We start from the raw sequence: 17,921 nt of genomic DNA, 5'->3' as shown, positions 1-17,921 counted from the left end.
AGATTATTTATTTATTTATTTATTTATTAGAGAGTGAGCAGGAGAGAAACAGCATGAGAGGGGAGAGGGTCAGAGGGAGAAGCAGGCTCCCCAATGAGCCGGGAGCCTGATGCGGGACTCAATCCCAGGACCCCGGATCATGACCTGAGCTGAAGGCAGTTGCTTAACCAACTAAGCCACCCAGGCGCCCCTTTGTCAGTTATATCTTAAGTGTTTTAAATCCATAGCAGGCATGTTTGATATGATACAGAAGTCAAGGTTCCTTAAGTACCTTCCTGAAGATAAAACAGAGCTAGGACATGCAAGGCACTTTAAAGTATAGAAGGAATTTATATACGGCTATATGGAGGAGCTAGTACAATACATACAATATTGAATCACTTAGCTTTTGGAATCAGACTGATCTGGGTTTAGTTTTGACTCCATCACTTATTATTGGTGAGATATTGGGTAAATTATCTTACTACTCTGAGATGGAAGGGTCTGGGATCAAGCCTCACATCCACAGGGAGCCTGCTGGTGCTCCCTCTCGCTATCTCTCTCTCTCAAATAAATAAATAATATAAAATCTTAAAAAAAAAAAGGACTTTCATAATTTATAAAATGACGATAATAACAGTTATTTATACCTCACTGAATTGTTGTAAATAATAAATGATAACATGCACACCAAAGTGCTTAATATAGTGCCTGACACATTATAAATACTTGAGAAATGCTATATTCTGGGCTCTGAGAGAATAGCATTTCCCTTCTCCCAAGGTTAAATAGCCAAACACTAAATTTGCATGCATGATCTCTAATTATCACAAGAGCCTCAGTGGAAAGTACTGTCTTGTTTTGGTAGATGAGTAAACAGAGGTTAAAAGAAAGTAACATATTGAAATTCACATACTTTAGCAAATGGTAAAGGCAGAATTTGAACTGACAGAGAATTTAAAATGCAGCACTAAAACTTTATCATTCTGTGTTATTTGGGTAATTCCAATGAGTTCACAGACTTTCAGAATATGCAGTATAGCAGGATGATTATTTTAAAAAGTTAATAGGCAAATTCAATACCAACATTCAGGTACTAACTTTCCTGGATAATATCCTATGTCTTTCTCAGTTGATCTATCCTACACAAGCTAAGTCTCAGACACCAAACTCAAGCCACACTATGCAGCAGTATTTTGGGAGAAAAAAAATGGTTTTAAGTGACCTACTGGAGGAAATACACTGAACACAAGGAAAGGCAAAATAGCACTCATCACTGAGAAAAACTTCACCTTCACTGTTTCCTACAATTTCAGAGATTTCTAGAATTAGCATAAGAAAAAACTCATAGCAGTTTCTGTAAACATTTTGTTCTAGAGTTACCAACGATAAGATGCCAGCTAGAAACATCAAATCGTGACTGAGAAAAATATGTCCAGGTGTGTAAGGTAGAAAGCAGGAAATGTTCTAAAGCATAATAATACTATTGCATAGCAGGCACAGAAATTACTTAAAATTATTTTCTTGGTACATATAAATTTATTATTATTAAATATATTTTAAAGGCTAAAAGGAAGATGGAAATGGAGCCATCTGTAACATGCCTGTATTTTCATGCAGGCTCTGACATGCATCATGCAAACTGGAAAAAAAACAAAAACAGAAAGTGACTATGAGGAAGGTGGTAGGAAAAAATCTGAAATTGTACTGTACCACGCTTTGTCAGAGAAGTAATGGACTAACTTCTCAACTCCTTGCCAATGGCATAATGGGAGAGCAGAGACAAGAAAAAGACAGGACAATGGTGTCAGAGACCACACACAACACCAAGGAATTGCCAGGACTGGGTATAGCAGCCAACAGTATTTGCTTAGCTTTTGTTGTGTTTTTCTAGGCAGTATTATTTTATTTAGTATATTTATGTAAAATGAAAACATTTTTAATAAATTTATACTTTCTTGCTAAAGAGGTTTGCAAGTTAATATAAATATTCATAACCACAGAATCGTATATGTAAAACTTCTCACACTTAAAAGGAATCATTTGAAGAATATTACCAAATAAAGTATTGAAAGGGTTTTTATACAGTAGTCGTACTCCAAAGATCTAAAAAGGTTTAGCCACAAGTAATCCCTTATAAAGCAAGCAGAAATTATTTCTCTAATAATTTCAGAAAGCCTTGCACATTATAAACTAAATACAATTCAATATTAGTTCACTTTTATTACTACTGCTGCATTAAAGACCAATTAAAGTATTATCTGATCTTCATGTATGTGTCTGTCTTAAATATGATGTTCTAAATTATAAGCGAGGCTCCACACATCACTATAAAGATAGAAGATATGACTAGATCCCTAGTATAACTAGATTCAAAGAATTTTGCTCTGTAATTCACATGAAACCAATCACAACTTCCAAAGTTTTCTGGGAACCAGGAATGCTCTTATTCCTCTAGATCTCAGAATGATGCTTCTAGATCTCAGAGAATTTAGAGAAGATAACTGATTGATAAACATAAATTATATATAAACAAATTCTGAGATAAGGAGTTCAATGGCTTTCTAAGTTGATCAGTTAACTTCTTTAAAAACTATCAAACTGATTAATATTGACTTAAATAATAAGCGTTTATGACCCAAACATAATCAGTGTGAATACTTAATTTTCATAGGTCTTTATCTCTAAGACACAGAACCCATTAGCATTTAACCTCTGGGATTCAGAGTAGTTCAGAAAACAAAACTAAACATCATAATAGTACCATTCCATTGCTGTGACCAATATGCATGGTATATTTATCCAGAGTACGATACTGCAGGCATTATGGTACAACAAACACAGCTAACAAAACAGTTCCATAATATACAGAGCAGGTTGTTATAAAAGTCTTATGCAGAAAACAGCCATTGCTGTGTTTCTCATAATTACAAAGTGCCCAGAGAAACTAGTTTATGGGACAGCCTCCTGGACCATGAGTTTAATGCACATTTCTAGTCAATTAACCAATGACTAAAGTAAACAGCCTTGAAATTAGCTACAAAAATGGACAGAGTGTCATATTCTGTATTATTTGTTCAGTTTTTACTGAGTTACCCTAGTTTCCATTTCACTGAAAATATTTTATTTTTATGAAAAGTCACTCCCAGAGCTAATTTCTCATTAAAGCACTGAAACTAATGCTACCCTTATATATAAAATTGATTATAGTCACATGGTGGAGCCAATCAGATTGAGCCACATTAACATATATACCTTATGAACATGTTTGGCATTTCAACAATACACATCAAATGTTTTTAGAAAGTGCACACATCCTTTGATTAAGCAACATCCTTCTAGTAATCTACCTAAGAGAGATGGTGATACTGATCTATACATAAGGATAAACGTCATTGCAAGCGTATCTCTATTTAATAGGGAAAAATGTAAACAACATCAATGCCCAACAATAGGAAAAGATTAATTACAGTACAGCCACATAATAATGTATTATCATGTACCCATTAAAATGATGCTTTCAAGAAATATGTACTATATCAAAAATGTTCATATAATGATACTATGTGAAAAAAGCAAAACAAAAAATTAAGAAAATATGAGAGTATTATATATTCTAAGAGAAAGTACTATTTCATTCAACTTTTATCTGAATATTAAATACACTCACATGTGTGCTGGGCTGTTAAGTACATAGTTTCGTTTAGTAAATACATACTGGGTTGTGATATAAAATGAATTTTAAGTGTCGTTTGTCAAAAATGTTTGTAAAATATCCTCTGAGGGTTATAAGAGAAGGAGGAGGATATAAGACAATGTAATCATCATTCTTAATGTAATTCTGGGTGGAATAGTTATTATAATATAAATTTAGAAATCAGGCAATACTAATGCTGTATCAAGAAACTGCTGAGCTATTAAGACATAGGTAGATGCACTTATGTTATTTTTGTTGTTTAAAAACATTTTTTGTCTCACCGAAGTTAGTGCACATTAAAGGTAAAGGTTGATAAGATTTCTAAATTCTTCCAATCAAGGTGTTAAAGAGCAAATTTAATAGTCTTTTTAGGCATGACAAGAAATTACTTCAAAATAAAACTATTACTTCAAAACATACTTTTTGAAAACTCAAGTATTCCTAAAAGTATATGCTCTGGCAAGAAGTGCTACTTCAGATTACCATTAGGGCTTTTTACTTGCCAAAAGCAATTATTTTTATTAAATTTTCCTACTACAAGGTAGGTTATTTATCATTCCTAATTTTATACAGTTGGATATCAAAAAGACTAAACTAATGTTAGTTAAGTCAATTTGGACAAAAGCTGAAGTCAGGACAAGAAGAAGACCTCTTCTACGTCCAAACATAGATATTTTCTACTAACCTAGAGAAAAATTTAATTTGAAATTGGAAGACAAGCATTATCAAGTTGAGACCAGTAACATATTCAAGAAAAGAAATGGAAGTCAGAGAAAAATATATAAAGACCAGGATTTTCCTTTTTTCTCCATTTTTCTAGAGTTATTCTTAAATTCAGCAAGAACATCCTTGGCCAATGCAGTTTTCCTGAGTGACCAGAGCTAAACATTCCCTGTAAATGTTAATTATTTCATTCTCTACATAACCAGAACAGGCTCTCATTATGCTGGAAAGTCTACTATTCCCATAAATTAAAAACAAAAACAAAACCAGACTACCCTTACTAAAGCCTGCTTGACTTTTGCATTTAGAAGAAAAGTCAGTTCACTTATGTTGATGTTCAAGAGGGTCTCAAAAAGAACTTATTAATGAAACAGATTATAATAAAGGAGAACTCTCTCAACTATCTACTATCACTTACAGAATTAACCTCTCCAAAACTCAGCCCTAGGAATCACATACTAACTAAACATGGAGACAAATATTATTTCACTAAATATGTTTAGTGTAGGTAGGGGGAGATCTATTCCAAAACCCTATGAAAACCATTGGAGACTCCATACCTTTCTTCTCTATATATTTTTAAAAGATTGTATTTATTTATCTGAGAGAGAGAGAAAGCACACGCACGCACGCACACAAGCAGGGGGAGGGCCAGAGGGAGAGGAAGAAGCAGACTCAACACTGAGCAGGGAGCCGGATGGAGGACTCGATCCCAGGACCCTGGGATCATGACCCGAGCCGAAGGCAGACACTAAACCGACTGAGCCACCCAGGCGCCCCTTTTCTATATTTTAGAAAAATTCAATATATTCTTTAAAAAAATTAAAATTCTGTATTTTAGATAATTTATATATAATACATATAATTCTATATTTTATATTCTGTAAAAATTCTATATTTTGGAGAAATTTAAAATATTCTTTAAAAATTAAAATAATAATAATTTTATTAGTAAACTGCTTTAGCTGTTCTCAGGGTAAATCCAAAATAGTGTAGTTTAGAATATATTTTTCCTCTAAAGGAACTTTCCCCACTCAGTAAGAGGTATCAAAAAACCATGAACAAGTCATCTAATTATCACTTTCCACAACCAGGGTCCTACAAGTCTCAACGATCAAATTCCAGGGCCAGTTCTCTTAGCTATGTAAGCTGTGAGAACTTACTCAAGAAAAGACTGCAATATGTATTACTTTCTGATAGGTGGCTAACACATCCAAACTCTACAGAACCAAAACTTTCTCCTTACTAATGTGAAGATGAGGATAAGGAAGGTTTGATCTACAAAAGCCAGAAAGACAGATCTTGATAGTGTTGCAGGACAGTGCTTCTTCATAGTTGGGAAATGAAAAAGGCAGCTCTAACCCAAGAGGAAAGAAGGAAGAAACATTTAAAAATGGAGGGCCAATGACTCTAGGGAGAGACAAGAAAATTCTAAAGCTATACAAATAAGAAACCAGTGAAATGAGTGTTTCTGAGAAACATGTTTTAAAAATGAACATAAATCTTTGTTTGCAATATGGAATAATTAACCTTAAACTTCAATTCCACATTATAGCTAGCTGAAGGGAAGGAGAATGAGGGAGAAGAATGGTAGGGAAAGAGGACAGGAACTAAAAGGGAGTTACAGTAAATTCAAGGCAGGGATGTTAATCTGAGGGAAATCTGTCAAACCATGCAATTTACTATGTATAAGCCTAAAAATATATTATCATGTTATAGCTGCCCTTTGAAAGTCAGATTAGTTCACTAGCATCTTAAAGTAATTTTTTATGTGCTAGGAATACTTAATACAGGAGAAAGGAATGGGAAGTAATTGAAGACAAGAGAAGTAAAAAGGAGGCATACAGAGGTGGTAGGGGATGGGAAAGGAAGAAGAGGAGGAGGAAGAATCCCTCTTCTCATTGCTTCCACTAAACAAATTAACTTGCTACTAAATAATCTGACATAAAAGCCTATACAAACTTTCTATTAATCTATTTTCTTTGAAACAAAAAACACAAAAGGGAAGCAGAGGCATAATAGCCAAAAATAAACCTCAAACCTTGTCTCAAGTTCATACTGATACCTCATAATTTTGCCTAATTCAAAAAATGAATTTTTATTTGAATAAATCATATTTCTTAATTTTAACAGCTTAAAACTTTGGGACCTTTGATACTTCACATGGATAAAGATAATTTATAAAAAAATTGATCTGAATCAAAAATCAGGGTAAATCCATGCAGGAGGCATAAAAGTGACTGATTGACAATATTAATATCTCTTTTTCATTAATATTAGCTTTTTTGGGTGACTTTTCAAAAAAGATAAAATATAACCAACTTACCAGGTGTATTTAAGCACATAATATAAAATAATAAACACTGTTTTGGAAAGCAGATTCAATGTAAACAAAAAATTTTTTAAGTCAAACAATTACTAAATCATTAGAAATGTTAGTAAACCATGCATATTCAAAAGCCATTTTTTCCTGTACTGTAAAGCAGCTGATGAATTACAAAAACTTATTAGTTGTTAAAAAAAAACCCTTGAAATGATTAAATTAAAAAGATAAAAAGACTGCTTTTAGATGACAGTGAAATGCAATCGAAGCTTCTTGATTAGGAAATATTTAAAGAAATGTGCAATGGTCTAGTAAGCCTGCTCCCTCAAACAGTATGCATCTGTCCATATCGCTGCAAATGGTGTGTACATTTTTGACGTAACTAGATAAAAAAATTTTGTTATTCATAGATCTCAAGGTCACAAAAAGAGAAAATACATTAAAGGCAGATGCATGTCAGTAGATCTAGGGTCACTGGCAATAGGTTTAAACAGCATTAAAATGAGATTAATTTCAGACAGTTCTCCTAAGGCTCTAAGTAGAAGTCTATTCACATGCAGTCAAAGGAAGGGTTAATTAAGAGAAGAGAGCCCAGGGAGTGCTGGTTTAGCACATGCCTGCAGGTCACTCTGGACAGGAAGTGGGATGCTGGGGGAGGGACAGGTCATGCAGAAGGGAAATACCATGAACGGGAAGCCAGAGCAGGATAGGAGTGAGAGACACAGACTCACTCTGTCTGCGGTGCGGCGGAACAGTCCGTGGGATCCCCTGGAAGGAGCCCTGCCAAGGAGAGAAGGAGGGAGAATACCCACCCTGTGCAGAGAGAGATGGGGTAGGGAGGTATAATAAAAAAGGGAACCGAAAAATAGAGAAACCAAAGTCATACTTTAAAAAAAAAATAACAATAGTGTTAATAAGAAGACAGATTTCATTTTTTTAATATAGGTAGTTCAAATGATTAAAAATACATCATAATCCAAACCTAGGTATTACCAAATATTTTAAGAAAAAAATTATTTTCTCCTAATATAGTTAATACATAAGAAATGAAATATATATTCTTTCTCATATACATTACATTTATCATCATATAGCTCTTTTTTAAATAGCAGATTCCAGTCTTATAAAATGTGAAAGCATTTAAAAAGGGAGACACACTTTTAAGTGTTAAACACAGAAATTGCATCAATTATAAATCAGGCAACAAAAAAACTATCATATAAAAATTTTTATTTCTTTTTAAATCATAGGTTTTCAGAGGATTAGCAGGTAAAATAAAGAACATTGGCTGAAGATAGCAGAACCAACACAGCATTAAAAAGACTTAGGATGTTTTGAGAGTGAGTACTGTCAAGAATGTGACATACAGGCCACAGGTTAAACATGCACGCTTTTTAATATGAGTAACTTATGGTTTCTTAGATTTACTTAATAACAGGTTATCAGAATTGGAATACATCTGCAATGGCATTTACTTCAATTTCCTCACTTTCCAGATAAAACTGGGTTATCGAGAAAAAGATTCGTGCAATGTCTCACAAATAGAACCAGACTGGGTCTCAGGTCTGTTCCTAGCACCCTCATCGACTGAAATATGGCCACAAATAAAACTACTAAACACTAACAAAATCATCAAGGAAAATGAGCTGTAAATAAATAATCATCATACCCAGTTCAATTTGCAAAAGTATGCATAATTTTCAGACAAATTAATCTGACATAGACATAAGTAGAAAATTACTAATGTAGTTTTTATTGGTGTTTACAGATTTCACAAACACACTGGTCCAAATAAATTTTTTTTCCCACTTCTGTATCAATATTTCTTGGCTCAGTTCAGTATAATCAGATACTTAATTTAAATTTAAGAGTAATTGTATCTACACTGCTCACTATAAAACAAAAACAGAATGATCCACTTTCTATGTTAATGAAGGGGAAAAACAGCTCCCAGAAACCATGTGGAATTAATGATTTTTAGAATATCCTAGTAAGTAAAGATCCTATCTTTTGAAATTATTATCTTTTCTCCACTAATTTAGCCACAGGTGTTTGTGAAAGTAGCTTAGAAAATATTTAATAGGGTGATAATCCCAAGTGTTCTCCAAAGAGAGTGCCTGATACAATTCTATTTTGCTGTTTCAGATATGTTTTGGTTCAAAAGCTTTACACAAAACAAATCCTCAACCAAGAAAGGGCTTGCACTTTTCCTATGAGTTTCACCAGGGCCAAGGTTCCATCCACTGTACTGGGTAAAGACACTTTCAGATGGGGATTTTGTATATAAGCTAAACCAGCAGAGATTCCTTTTCAAAGAAATAAATTCTCTCTGGAGGTTTGTGAAAATAGTACTGACTAGGAGCCAGGAGAATTGTGTTTTTCTTTGGATCTTCCATAAGTCCTATAACCTTAAAAAAGTCACCGATCTTCTCTGAGCCTCAGTTTCCTCATTTGCGGGATTAGAATGTGCTAGAGAATGAATTATTTGTGTTCCCCCCAAATTTCATATGTTGAGACCTATTCCCCCAGTGTCATGGTATTTGGAGGTGGAGACTTTGGGAGGTGAGTAGGTCATGAGGGTGGAGCCCTCATGAATGGGATTTGTGCCCTTATAAAAGAAACCCCAGAAAGCTCTCTTGCCCCATCCACCACAAGAGGACACAAGGAGAAGACAGTTGTCTACGGCAGGCCCTTGCCAGACACTGAATCTGCCGGTGTCTTTACTCTTGGACCTCCCAACCTCCAAAACTGTGGGAAAAAGATTTCTAATGTTTATAAGTCTATGGTGGTCTATTATAGCTGCCCAAACAGACTAAGACAGAATGGTTCATCTCTAAGAAGATTCTCACTTTCAGTTCTTAGAATTCAGTTACTCACATATCTGTCCTTATCCCCACTCCAATCATTGCTATCCTTTAATTTATTTTTAAAGATTTTTAATTTATTTTTTGACAGAGAGAGAAACAGCAAGAGAGGGAACACAAGCAGGGGGAGTGGGAGAGGGAGAAGCAGGCTTCCCGCTGAGCAGGGAGCCCGACGCGGGGCTCGATCCCAGGACCCTGGGATCATGACCTGAGCCGAAGGCAGACGCTTAACGACTGAGCCACCCAGGCACCCCTATCCTTTAATTTTATAACTATTTATATGGCATTTATAACAATGGCATTTATTAAATGGTGTCTCATGATAATTCATTAGTTCTCTGAAATAATTTAAGTGAAAGTATCTGTCACAATACCCAGAACCTGGCAGGAGTTTTAAAGGATGTTAAATGTCCTACGTTCTTTGCCTAACAGTCCCTAACACACAGCAGACTCTAAATAACTGTTTATGGATTTAAACTGAATTAAATGAAGCTATTAAAAAACAAATGAAGTTATTGTATTTAACTAGAGATAAAGCTATAACATCAGGTCTGGCTACACATTGCAAGCACCTAAGAATTTTAGAAACAAAAACAATGATACCCATCTTCCCTCACCCAAGATCAACAAACCATGATCTCTGGGATGGGCTTGAGCATGAGAGGGAAAGAGAGACAACCTTGTGAAATAAATACATAAATAACTTTGCCTGCTCCTGCCAAGGGGCACCCATTTATTACCAGTTGAACAGCTGTCATTTCAGTTTATGTCTAGAAAGGCAAAGAATATTACTCATTTTATTTACTTCACTTCAAATGTCTCCTTCCACTTCTCCATCCCCATCTACCTAATTCCTATCCAGCCTTTCAAAGCTTCTCTGGATCCTACCTGAACTGATTATGATCATTCTTGTTTATAAATATCTACATCATTTGGTGGGCGCTTGTCTCAGGGAATTTTTCTTCTGCTTTTCATTATGTTGATTTGAATGTTTCTCTTATTCTTCTATGAAATATAACCACCCTGAGAATAACAGCTTTCTCATTTTTCTTGGTGTCAACTATAGCTTAAGTGACTTTCACAGAGTAGAAATATACTTTGATTAAAATTTAATCGAAGCGGTACTTCCAGTTCTAGCACAAGATGGAATAGATAACACTTCCCCCTTTTCCTTCTGCAAAGTAGAGGCCAAAACTCTTGACATTATATATAAAACAAACATAAAACTCTGAAAGGTGGAGCTAAGAAGATAGATCAGCTAGGGACCTTGAAATCTGAGGACGTAGTAGAAAATTCCTGAGGTATCTTTTTGCCTAACGTATCCTAGACTAGGTGATGGAGAAGCCAGCACACAGAAACGCCACTGGACACAGACAAAAACAAAAATAGAAATAGTGTCAAGAAAATCCTGAACCATGCCAAAGAACCAGGAAAGAGGTAGCCTAGCAGTTCACAAAACCTGTACACAAGGACATGCTAAATGCCACAAGAAAAACTGCAGCCCCAGCCCTATTCCCAACAGAAAAGACCAACAATGGAGCCTAGGCTTCCATTCTTCCCTGGCTCTAATATTGTCTTATGTCATTCTTAATATATGTATAGGAAATATTTAAGACACTTATATTATAAATGGGGGAGAGAAAGGGACTTAAAGGGTATAATACTTACAACAACCGTAACAGTCCCATACAAACAGATACACTCAAAACACTACATATAAAGCAAAATGGAATTCTAAGAGGTCTAAGTAACATACAGAAAGGCAAGAAAAAGAAACCAGAAACAAATGAGAGGAAACAAAACAAAAAATAAAATGGCAGACTTAACATATCAGTAATTGCATGAAATATAAAGGTGTATAGACACCAATTAGACAGACTGGCAGAGTGGATAAAGAATCATGACCCAATCATATGCAGGACACAAGAAATTCACTTTATATATAACAATACAGTTCTAGAGCGGAGGGGGGGTAGGGGGATGGGTTAGCCTGGTGATGGGTATTAAAGAGGGCATGTTCTGCATGGGGCACTGGGTGTTATGCACAAACAATGAACACTTGTTTCATGGAACACTACATCAAAAACTAATGATGTAATGTACGGTGATTAACATAATAAAAAAAAATAAAAGATTGCTAAGAAGAAGAGGTGACAGAGACAGTATGTTACCTATAAAGCCTAAAATATTTACTATCTGGTCCTTTACAGAAAATGTTTGCCACCTATATCAGGATACAGTAGTAAGAGTGGATGTTTTATTGTATTAAAAACTATTTCAGAAATCCCCATATTTTAAGACGGGGATTTGATGAACAAGGTGATGAATAAGCAAGTGGCCTAAAGCTCTACAGACCTGATAAAGACAGTTCATAAAAAATCCATAAATAATACAAGTGCTTCTAATTGACACAACCAGGGTCAATTAAATTTAACGCCAAAGGATATTAAGGAGAGACATAATTGTTGAATATTAAAGATGTGAAAGAAGAAAAAAAAAATAAAGTAAAACAGGAAAAAGTTACACCATGCAAAAAAATCAAAAGATAGTAAGAGTTGCTATATTAATATCAAATAAAGGAGGATTCAGAGCAAATTACCAGGTATAAAAAGTAACCTTATAAAATGATAAAAGGGTCAATCTACCAAAAAGACATAGTGATCTTAAACGTGTATGCACCAAACTATAGGACTGTGCAACACATGAAACAAAAACTGATAGAACTGAAAGGAGAACAGACAAATCCATAATTACAGTTGGAAAGTCTAACACTCCTCTCTTAATAATTGATAAAACAACTAGACAATAAAATCAGCAGTGATACAGAAGGACTCAAGGATACCATCAACAATCAGGATCTATTCAACATATACAGACTACTCCATCCAGCAAAAGCCAAATAAACATTCTTTGCAAGAGTCCACAGAACACTTACCAAAACAGACCACAGTGTAGGCCACAGCAAACTAAAAGAATAAAAATTGCACAGAATGTGTTTTCTGACCACTATGGAATCAAATTAGAAATCAGTAACCAAGGGGCGCCTGGGTGGCTCAGTCATTAAGCATCTGCCTTCAACTCAGGTCATGATCCCGGGTCATGGGATCAAGCCCTGCTTCAGGTTCCCAGCTTGGCAGGAAGCCTGCTTCTCCCTCTCACACTCCCCTTGCTTGTGTTCCCTCTCTCACTGTCTCTGTCAAATAAATAAAATCTTAAAAAAAAAAAAAGAAATCAGTAACAGAAAAATGACAGAAAAATTTCCAAATCCTTGGATACTAAACAATATAATTCATGGATCAAAGAAGTTTCAAGGGAAATTAAACACACACACACATGCACACACACACTGAATACAAAACAAATACATATTGAAAATTGTAGAACACAGCTACAGCAGTAACAGAAAAGAGAAAAAAACCCTCAAATCAATAAGCTGAACTGCCACCTTAAGAAACCTGGGAAAAGGGCGCCTGGGTGGCTCAGTCGTTAAGCGTCTGCCTTCGGCTCAGGTCATGATCCCAGGGTCCTGGGATCGAGTCCCACATCGGGCTCCCTGCTCGGCGGGAAGCCTGCTTCTCCCTCTCCCACTCTCCCTGCTTGTGTTCCTACTCTCGCTATCTCTCTCTCTGTCAAATAAATAAATAAAATCTTTAAAAAAAAAAAAAGAAACCTGGGAAAAAATACCAAAATAAACCAGAAGTAGAAAAAAGAATACAATAAAGAGCAGAAACTACAGAAACTGAACACAGAAAAACAGAGGTAATCAAGGAAACAAAAAGTTGGTTCTTTGAAAAGTTTGACAAAATTGACAAACCACTACAAATGATAAAGAAGATCAGAGAGATGATTCAAATTACCAAAATCGTGAATGAAACAAGGTCACAATACAGATCCCCCAACCATTAAAAGGGAATACTATAAACAACTTTACAGTCATAAATTTGGCAAATGAGAAGAAATGGACAAATTCCTCAAAACCACAAACTATGAAAACTCATCTGAGATGAAAGAGATCATCTGAATAGGTCTATAACAATTAAAACACTCCCCAAAAAAGAAATCTTCAGACCTAGATGGTCCACTGGAGAATTCTACCAATGTTTAAAGAATTAACACCAATTCTACATAATATCTTCCAGAAAACAGATCTAGAGGAAACAATACTTCCCCACTCATTTATGAGGCTAGAATTACCTTAATAGAAAACAAAAAAAACCAGAAAGCAACAGACTATTATTCCTCATGAATAGAAACATAAACAAGCTTTATCAAAATATTATTGATTAGAATTCAGAAATACATAAAAGAATTATACATCATGATCAAGGAGGGGTTAGGTCAACAAGACTGATTCCAAAAATGATCAATGCAATCAAAAGGCTAAAGTGAAAAAAAATGACATGTTCATATATTAGTATAGCGAAAGGACTGAACAAAATCCAACACACATTCATGATGAAAATTCTCTGCAAACTAGGAACAGAAAGGAAATTTCTCAACTTGATAAAAAGCATCTTTCAAATATCTATAGCTAACATTCATTTAATGGTGAAAGACTGAATGCTTTCCCCCACAGATCAGGAACATGGCAAGAATGTCCACTTTCATCATTCTTATTCAACATACTATTGAAAGGTCCTAGCCAGTGGCATAATGTAAGAAAAGGAAATAAAAGACATATAGATCAAAAAATTGAGAAAACTGTTCCTATTTGCAGATGACATGACAATCCACATAGAAAATCTAGATCTACAGGAAAAATCCAGAACCAGAAAGTGAGTTTAATAAATTCATAGGATACAAGATCCATATACAAAAGTCATTTGTATTTCTAGGGGCAACTGGGTGGCTCAGTCGTTAGGCGTCTGCCTTTAACTCAGGTCATGATCCCAGGGTCCTGGGACTGAGCCCCGCATTGGGCTCCCTGCTCGGCGGGAAGCCTGCTTCTCCCTCTCCCACTCCCCCTGCTTGTGTTCCTGCTCTCGCTATCTGTCAAATAAATAAATAAAATCTTAAAAAAAAAGTCATTTGTATTTCTAAATACCAGCAATAAACACATGAAACTGAAATTTAAAAGACAATACCATTTATAATCCCACTCAATACGATGAAATACTTAATAAATCTAAGAAAGCATATGTAGATCTCGTATTCAGAAAACGAGAAAATGTTGATTAATTTAAAAAATGATTTAAATTAATGGAGAGATATACGTTATTCATGGATTGGAATATTCAACATACTAAAGATGTTAACTCCAAAATGATATTTAGGTATGACACATTCTCTGTCAAAATCCTGGCAAGATTCTTTTTTTAGATAACATAAGCTAATTCTAAAATTATGCAGAAAAGCAAATAAATTAGAATATATAAACAATTATGAAAAAGAAAAAGTAGGAGGAATCACTCAACTTAAGACTTTTTATAGTTATAGCAATCAAGACAGTGCAGTATTGGTGGAGGGGTAGACACATAGATCAGTGGAATAGAAAACCCAGAAGTAGATCCATACAAGTATATAGTCAACTGACTTTTGACAAAAACACAAAGTAATTCAATAGAGAAAGGATAATATTTTTTTTAAATGGTGCAAAGTAACTGGGTGATTGTAGGAAAATAATGAACCTTGACCCAAACCTTATATCTTACATAAAAATTAACTCAAAATGGATCACAGATTTATTTATGTTAAAAATGTTATTTATGGGGCGCCTGGGTGGCTCAGTCGTTAAGCGTCTGCCTTCGGCTCAGGTCAAGCCCCAAGGTCCTGGGATTAAGCCTTGTGTGAAGCAAGCCTGCTTCTCCCTCTCTCACTCCCCCTGCTTGTGTTCCTGCTCTCGCTGTGTCTCTCTCTGTCAAATAAATAAATAAAATCTTAAAAAAAAAATTTTATTTATTTGACAGAGAGAGAGAGAGAAGAGAACAAGCAGGGGGAGTAGTAGAAGGAGAGGGAGAAGCAGGCTCCCCATTGAGCAGGGAGACCAATGAAGGGCAGGATCCCAGGACCCTGGGATCCTGACCTGAGCCAAAGGCAGACACTTAACGACTGAGCCACTCAGGTGCCCCACTTACATAACATTCTTGAAATGACTGAATTATAGGTGTGGAAAACCAGATTAGTGGTTGCCATTAGAAATGGTAGAGGAAGAAGGGAATGATTGTGACTATTAAAAGGCAGCACACAGGGGTGCCTGGGTGGCTTAGTTGGTGAAGTTCTGCTTTCGGCTCAGGTCAGGGTCCAAGGGTCCTGGGATCGAGTCCCACACTGGGCTCCTTGCTCAGCAGGTAGCCTGCTTCTCCCTCTTCCCCTCCTCCTGCTTGTGCTTGCTCTCTCTCTCTCTGACAAATAAATAAATAAAATCTTAAAAAAAAAAAAAGGCAGCACACAAGGCAGAACTTTGTAGTGGTGCAATAATTCTGCATCTTAAATACGGTGTTGTTGCCGGAATCTACATAATAATAAAACGGCACAGAACTACATATATACTACTGTCAATTTCCTGGTTTTGAAATTGTACTATACGTATATAAAATGTAATCATTGTGGGATATTGGGTGAACCATACAAAGGATCTTTCTGTACTATTTTTATAACTTTTTATGAATCTTAAGTATTTAAAATAAAAAAAATAGAGGAATAAAACTATAATGCACATTAGAATAATACAGAGCAAGATTATTTAAAATGCTGATTATATTGGTAGGGTCATATTTTCTTGGGGAGAGATGGAAAACATGTCTAAGGACATTCTCATCTCTATAAACTAAAGGTAATTTCCCTGAGTATAAAAAGAAGAAAGATTATTTACTCCTTTCAACAGTAAACAACTGAAATAGCTGTAAAATACATGACCAAACCCTGAGACCAGGCCAGTTCAGAAATACTAGACATCTGAACACACTAAGCAGCAGCACTAAGAGCAGGTATTGCCTCCCCATGATTCCCTATCCATTGGGAGTGTTTCTAAAATAAAACAGAACTTGTGGAGAAGAACTTAACTTAGAAACTTAGAAGACTTAGGATTTATAAGATGTAAGGAGAGGGTGGGAGACCTGATCTTCAGCAAAAAGAGAGCAGAAGCAATGCAAATTCCCAGATGTACGGATCTGTTCCATCAGTGAGTGCTGAACACGCTACACTCCTGAACTGAAGTTACCATTAAGTGATGGCAGTTTTAAGATGGATCTGAGAGCCAGAAGGTCTAGTCCCCAAGTCTGGAACACATGCCCACCTTCCTCTGGTCTAGAAACAGAGCCTCACCCTCCTATCATCTCAGATTTACCCTTTGCTGTCTACGCATGAGGATCATAAACTAAGAATCAGGCAATGTCTTTTTAGTATCCAAAACCCTTAGCACACTGGGATTGAAATATAGAATAAAGTAGTCAAGGTTCACTGAATGAATGAATGAACCTATGGTTTAAAAGCTGAAGGAATGTACCTTTTTTTTGTGTGTGTGGGGGGGTCATTAATTCCTGCTACTTAGTTCAGGTTTAAAGCCTAATCCAATGACGACCACACAGCTGAATTATGGATAGTCTGAAATGGAATGCTGTATAAATGTAAAATACCCCCAAATGTCAAAGACTTAGTACAAACAAAAGCCAAAACTCAGAATGTAAAATATCTCATTATCTTCTTTATATTGATTCCATTTTTGAATGGTACTACTGGGTTAATAAAATATTTTATTAAAATTAACTCTGTGTGTTTCTTTTTTTTATTATTACGTTATGTTAGTCACCATATAGTACTTCATTAGTTTTTGATGTAGTGTTCCATGATTCATTATTTGCGTATAACACCTAGTGCTCATTGCAATACGTGTTTCTTTTTAATTTGGATACTAGGGCATTTAATTACATATGCAGCTCACATTATATTTCTACTGGAGCACTAATCTAGAGGGCAGAGAGTGCATAATTCTTTCTTAGTTGATGCCATGAACTCATGAAGTTCTCTAAGCTCTAGCCAAGAAAGTACCTTTTGCTCATCTGAGTCTACTTTAAAGCTTCTGATGACTTTTAAGATGAAATGGTAGATATGAGATGCTTTCCGCTAGAGAAACCACAGTGGTTTTTCTAAAACACTTTGTTTTACAAACAAAGAGAAGTAGGTATGCATATGAATATATTCCATCCAAGGGGAAAAATAAAATCTAGTTGTAGAAAAACATACCTGGGATATCTGACATATAGTTTAACAATATGCATAATATTTTAATTATACTTGAAATTGGTGGGACATAAAAAAAATAAAGGAATGGGGCGCCTGGGTGGCTCAGTCGTTAAGCGTCTGCCTTCGGCTCAGGTCAGGATCCCAGGGTCCTGGG

At 35.4% G+C, this 17,921-nt stretch overlaps 1 protein-coding gene across 9 annotated transcripts in view; it reads right to left on the bottom strand.

The window, feature by feature from the left end:
- Positions 1-17,921, bottom strand: part of CCSER2 (coiled-coil serine rich protein 2) — a 149,795-nt gene that overhangs the window by 10,308 nt on the left and 121,566 nt on the right. For 2 of the 9 annotated variants that reach the window (XM_035023171.1, XM_035023187.1), the window contains exon 9: positions 7,454-7,535. The exons of 3 other annotated variants lie outside the window; for them this stretch is intronic. In XM_035023171.1, coding sequence (XP_034879062.1) covers positions 7,454-7,535 — 82 coding nt within the window. Of the gene's footprint in view, positions 1-1,692; positions 1,733-7,405; positions 7,536-17,921 lie in introns of all 9 variants that reach the window. 4 more of the 9 variants (XM_035023177.1, XM_035023189.1, XM_035023182.1 and 1 more) reach the window with 3 other exon arrangements.

Source organism: Mirounga leonina, unplaced genomic scaffold (genome assembly GCF_011800145.1).
Source record: "Mirounga leonina isolate KUSES-001 unplaced genomic scaffold, KU_Mleo_1.0 Mir_114, whole genome shotgun sequence".
NCBI lineage: Eukaryota > Metazoa > Chordata > Mammalia > Carnivora > Phocidae > Mirounga > Mirounga leonina.
Note: the sequence above shows the minus strand (reverse complement) of the source record. Positions and strands in the feature narration are given on the sequence as shown.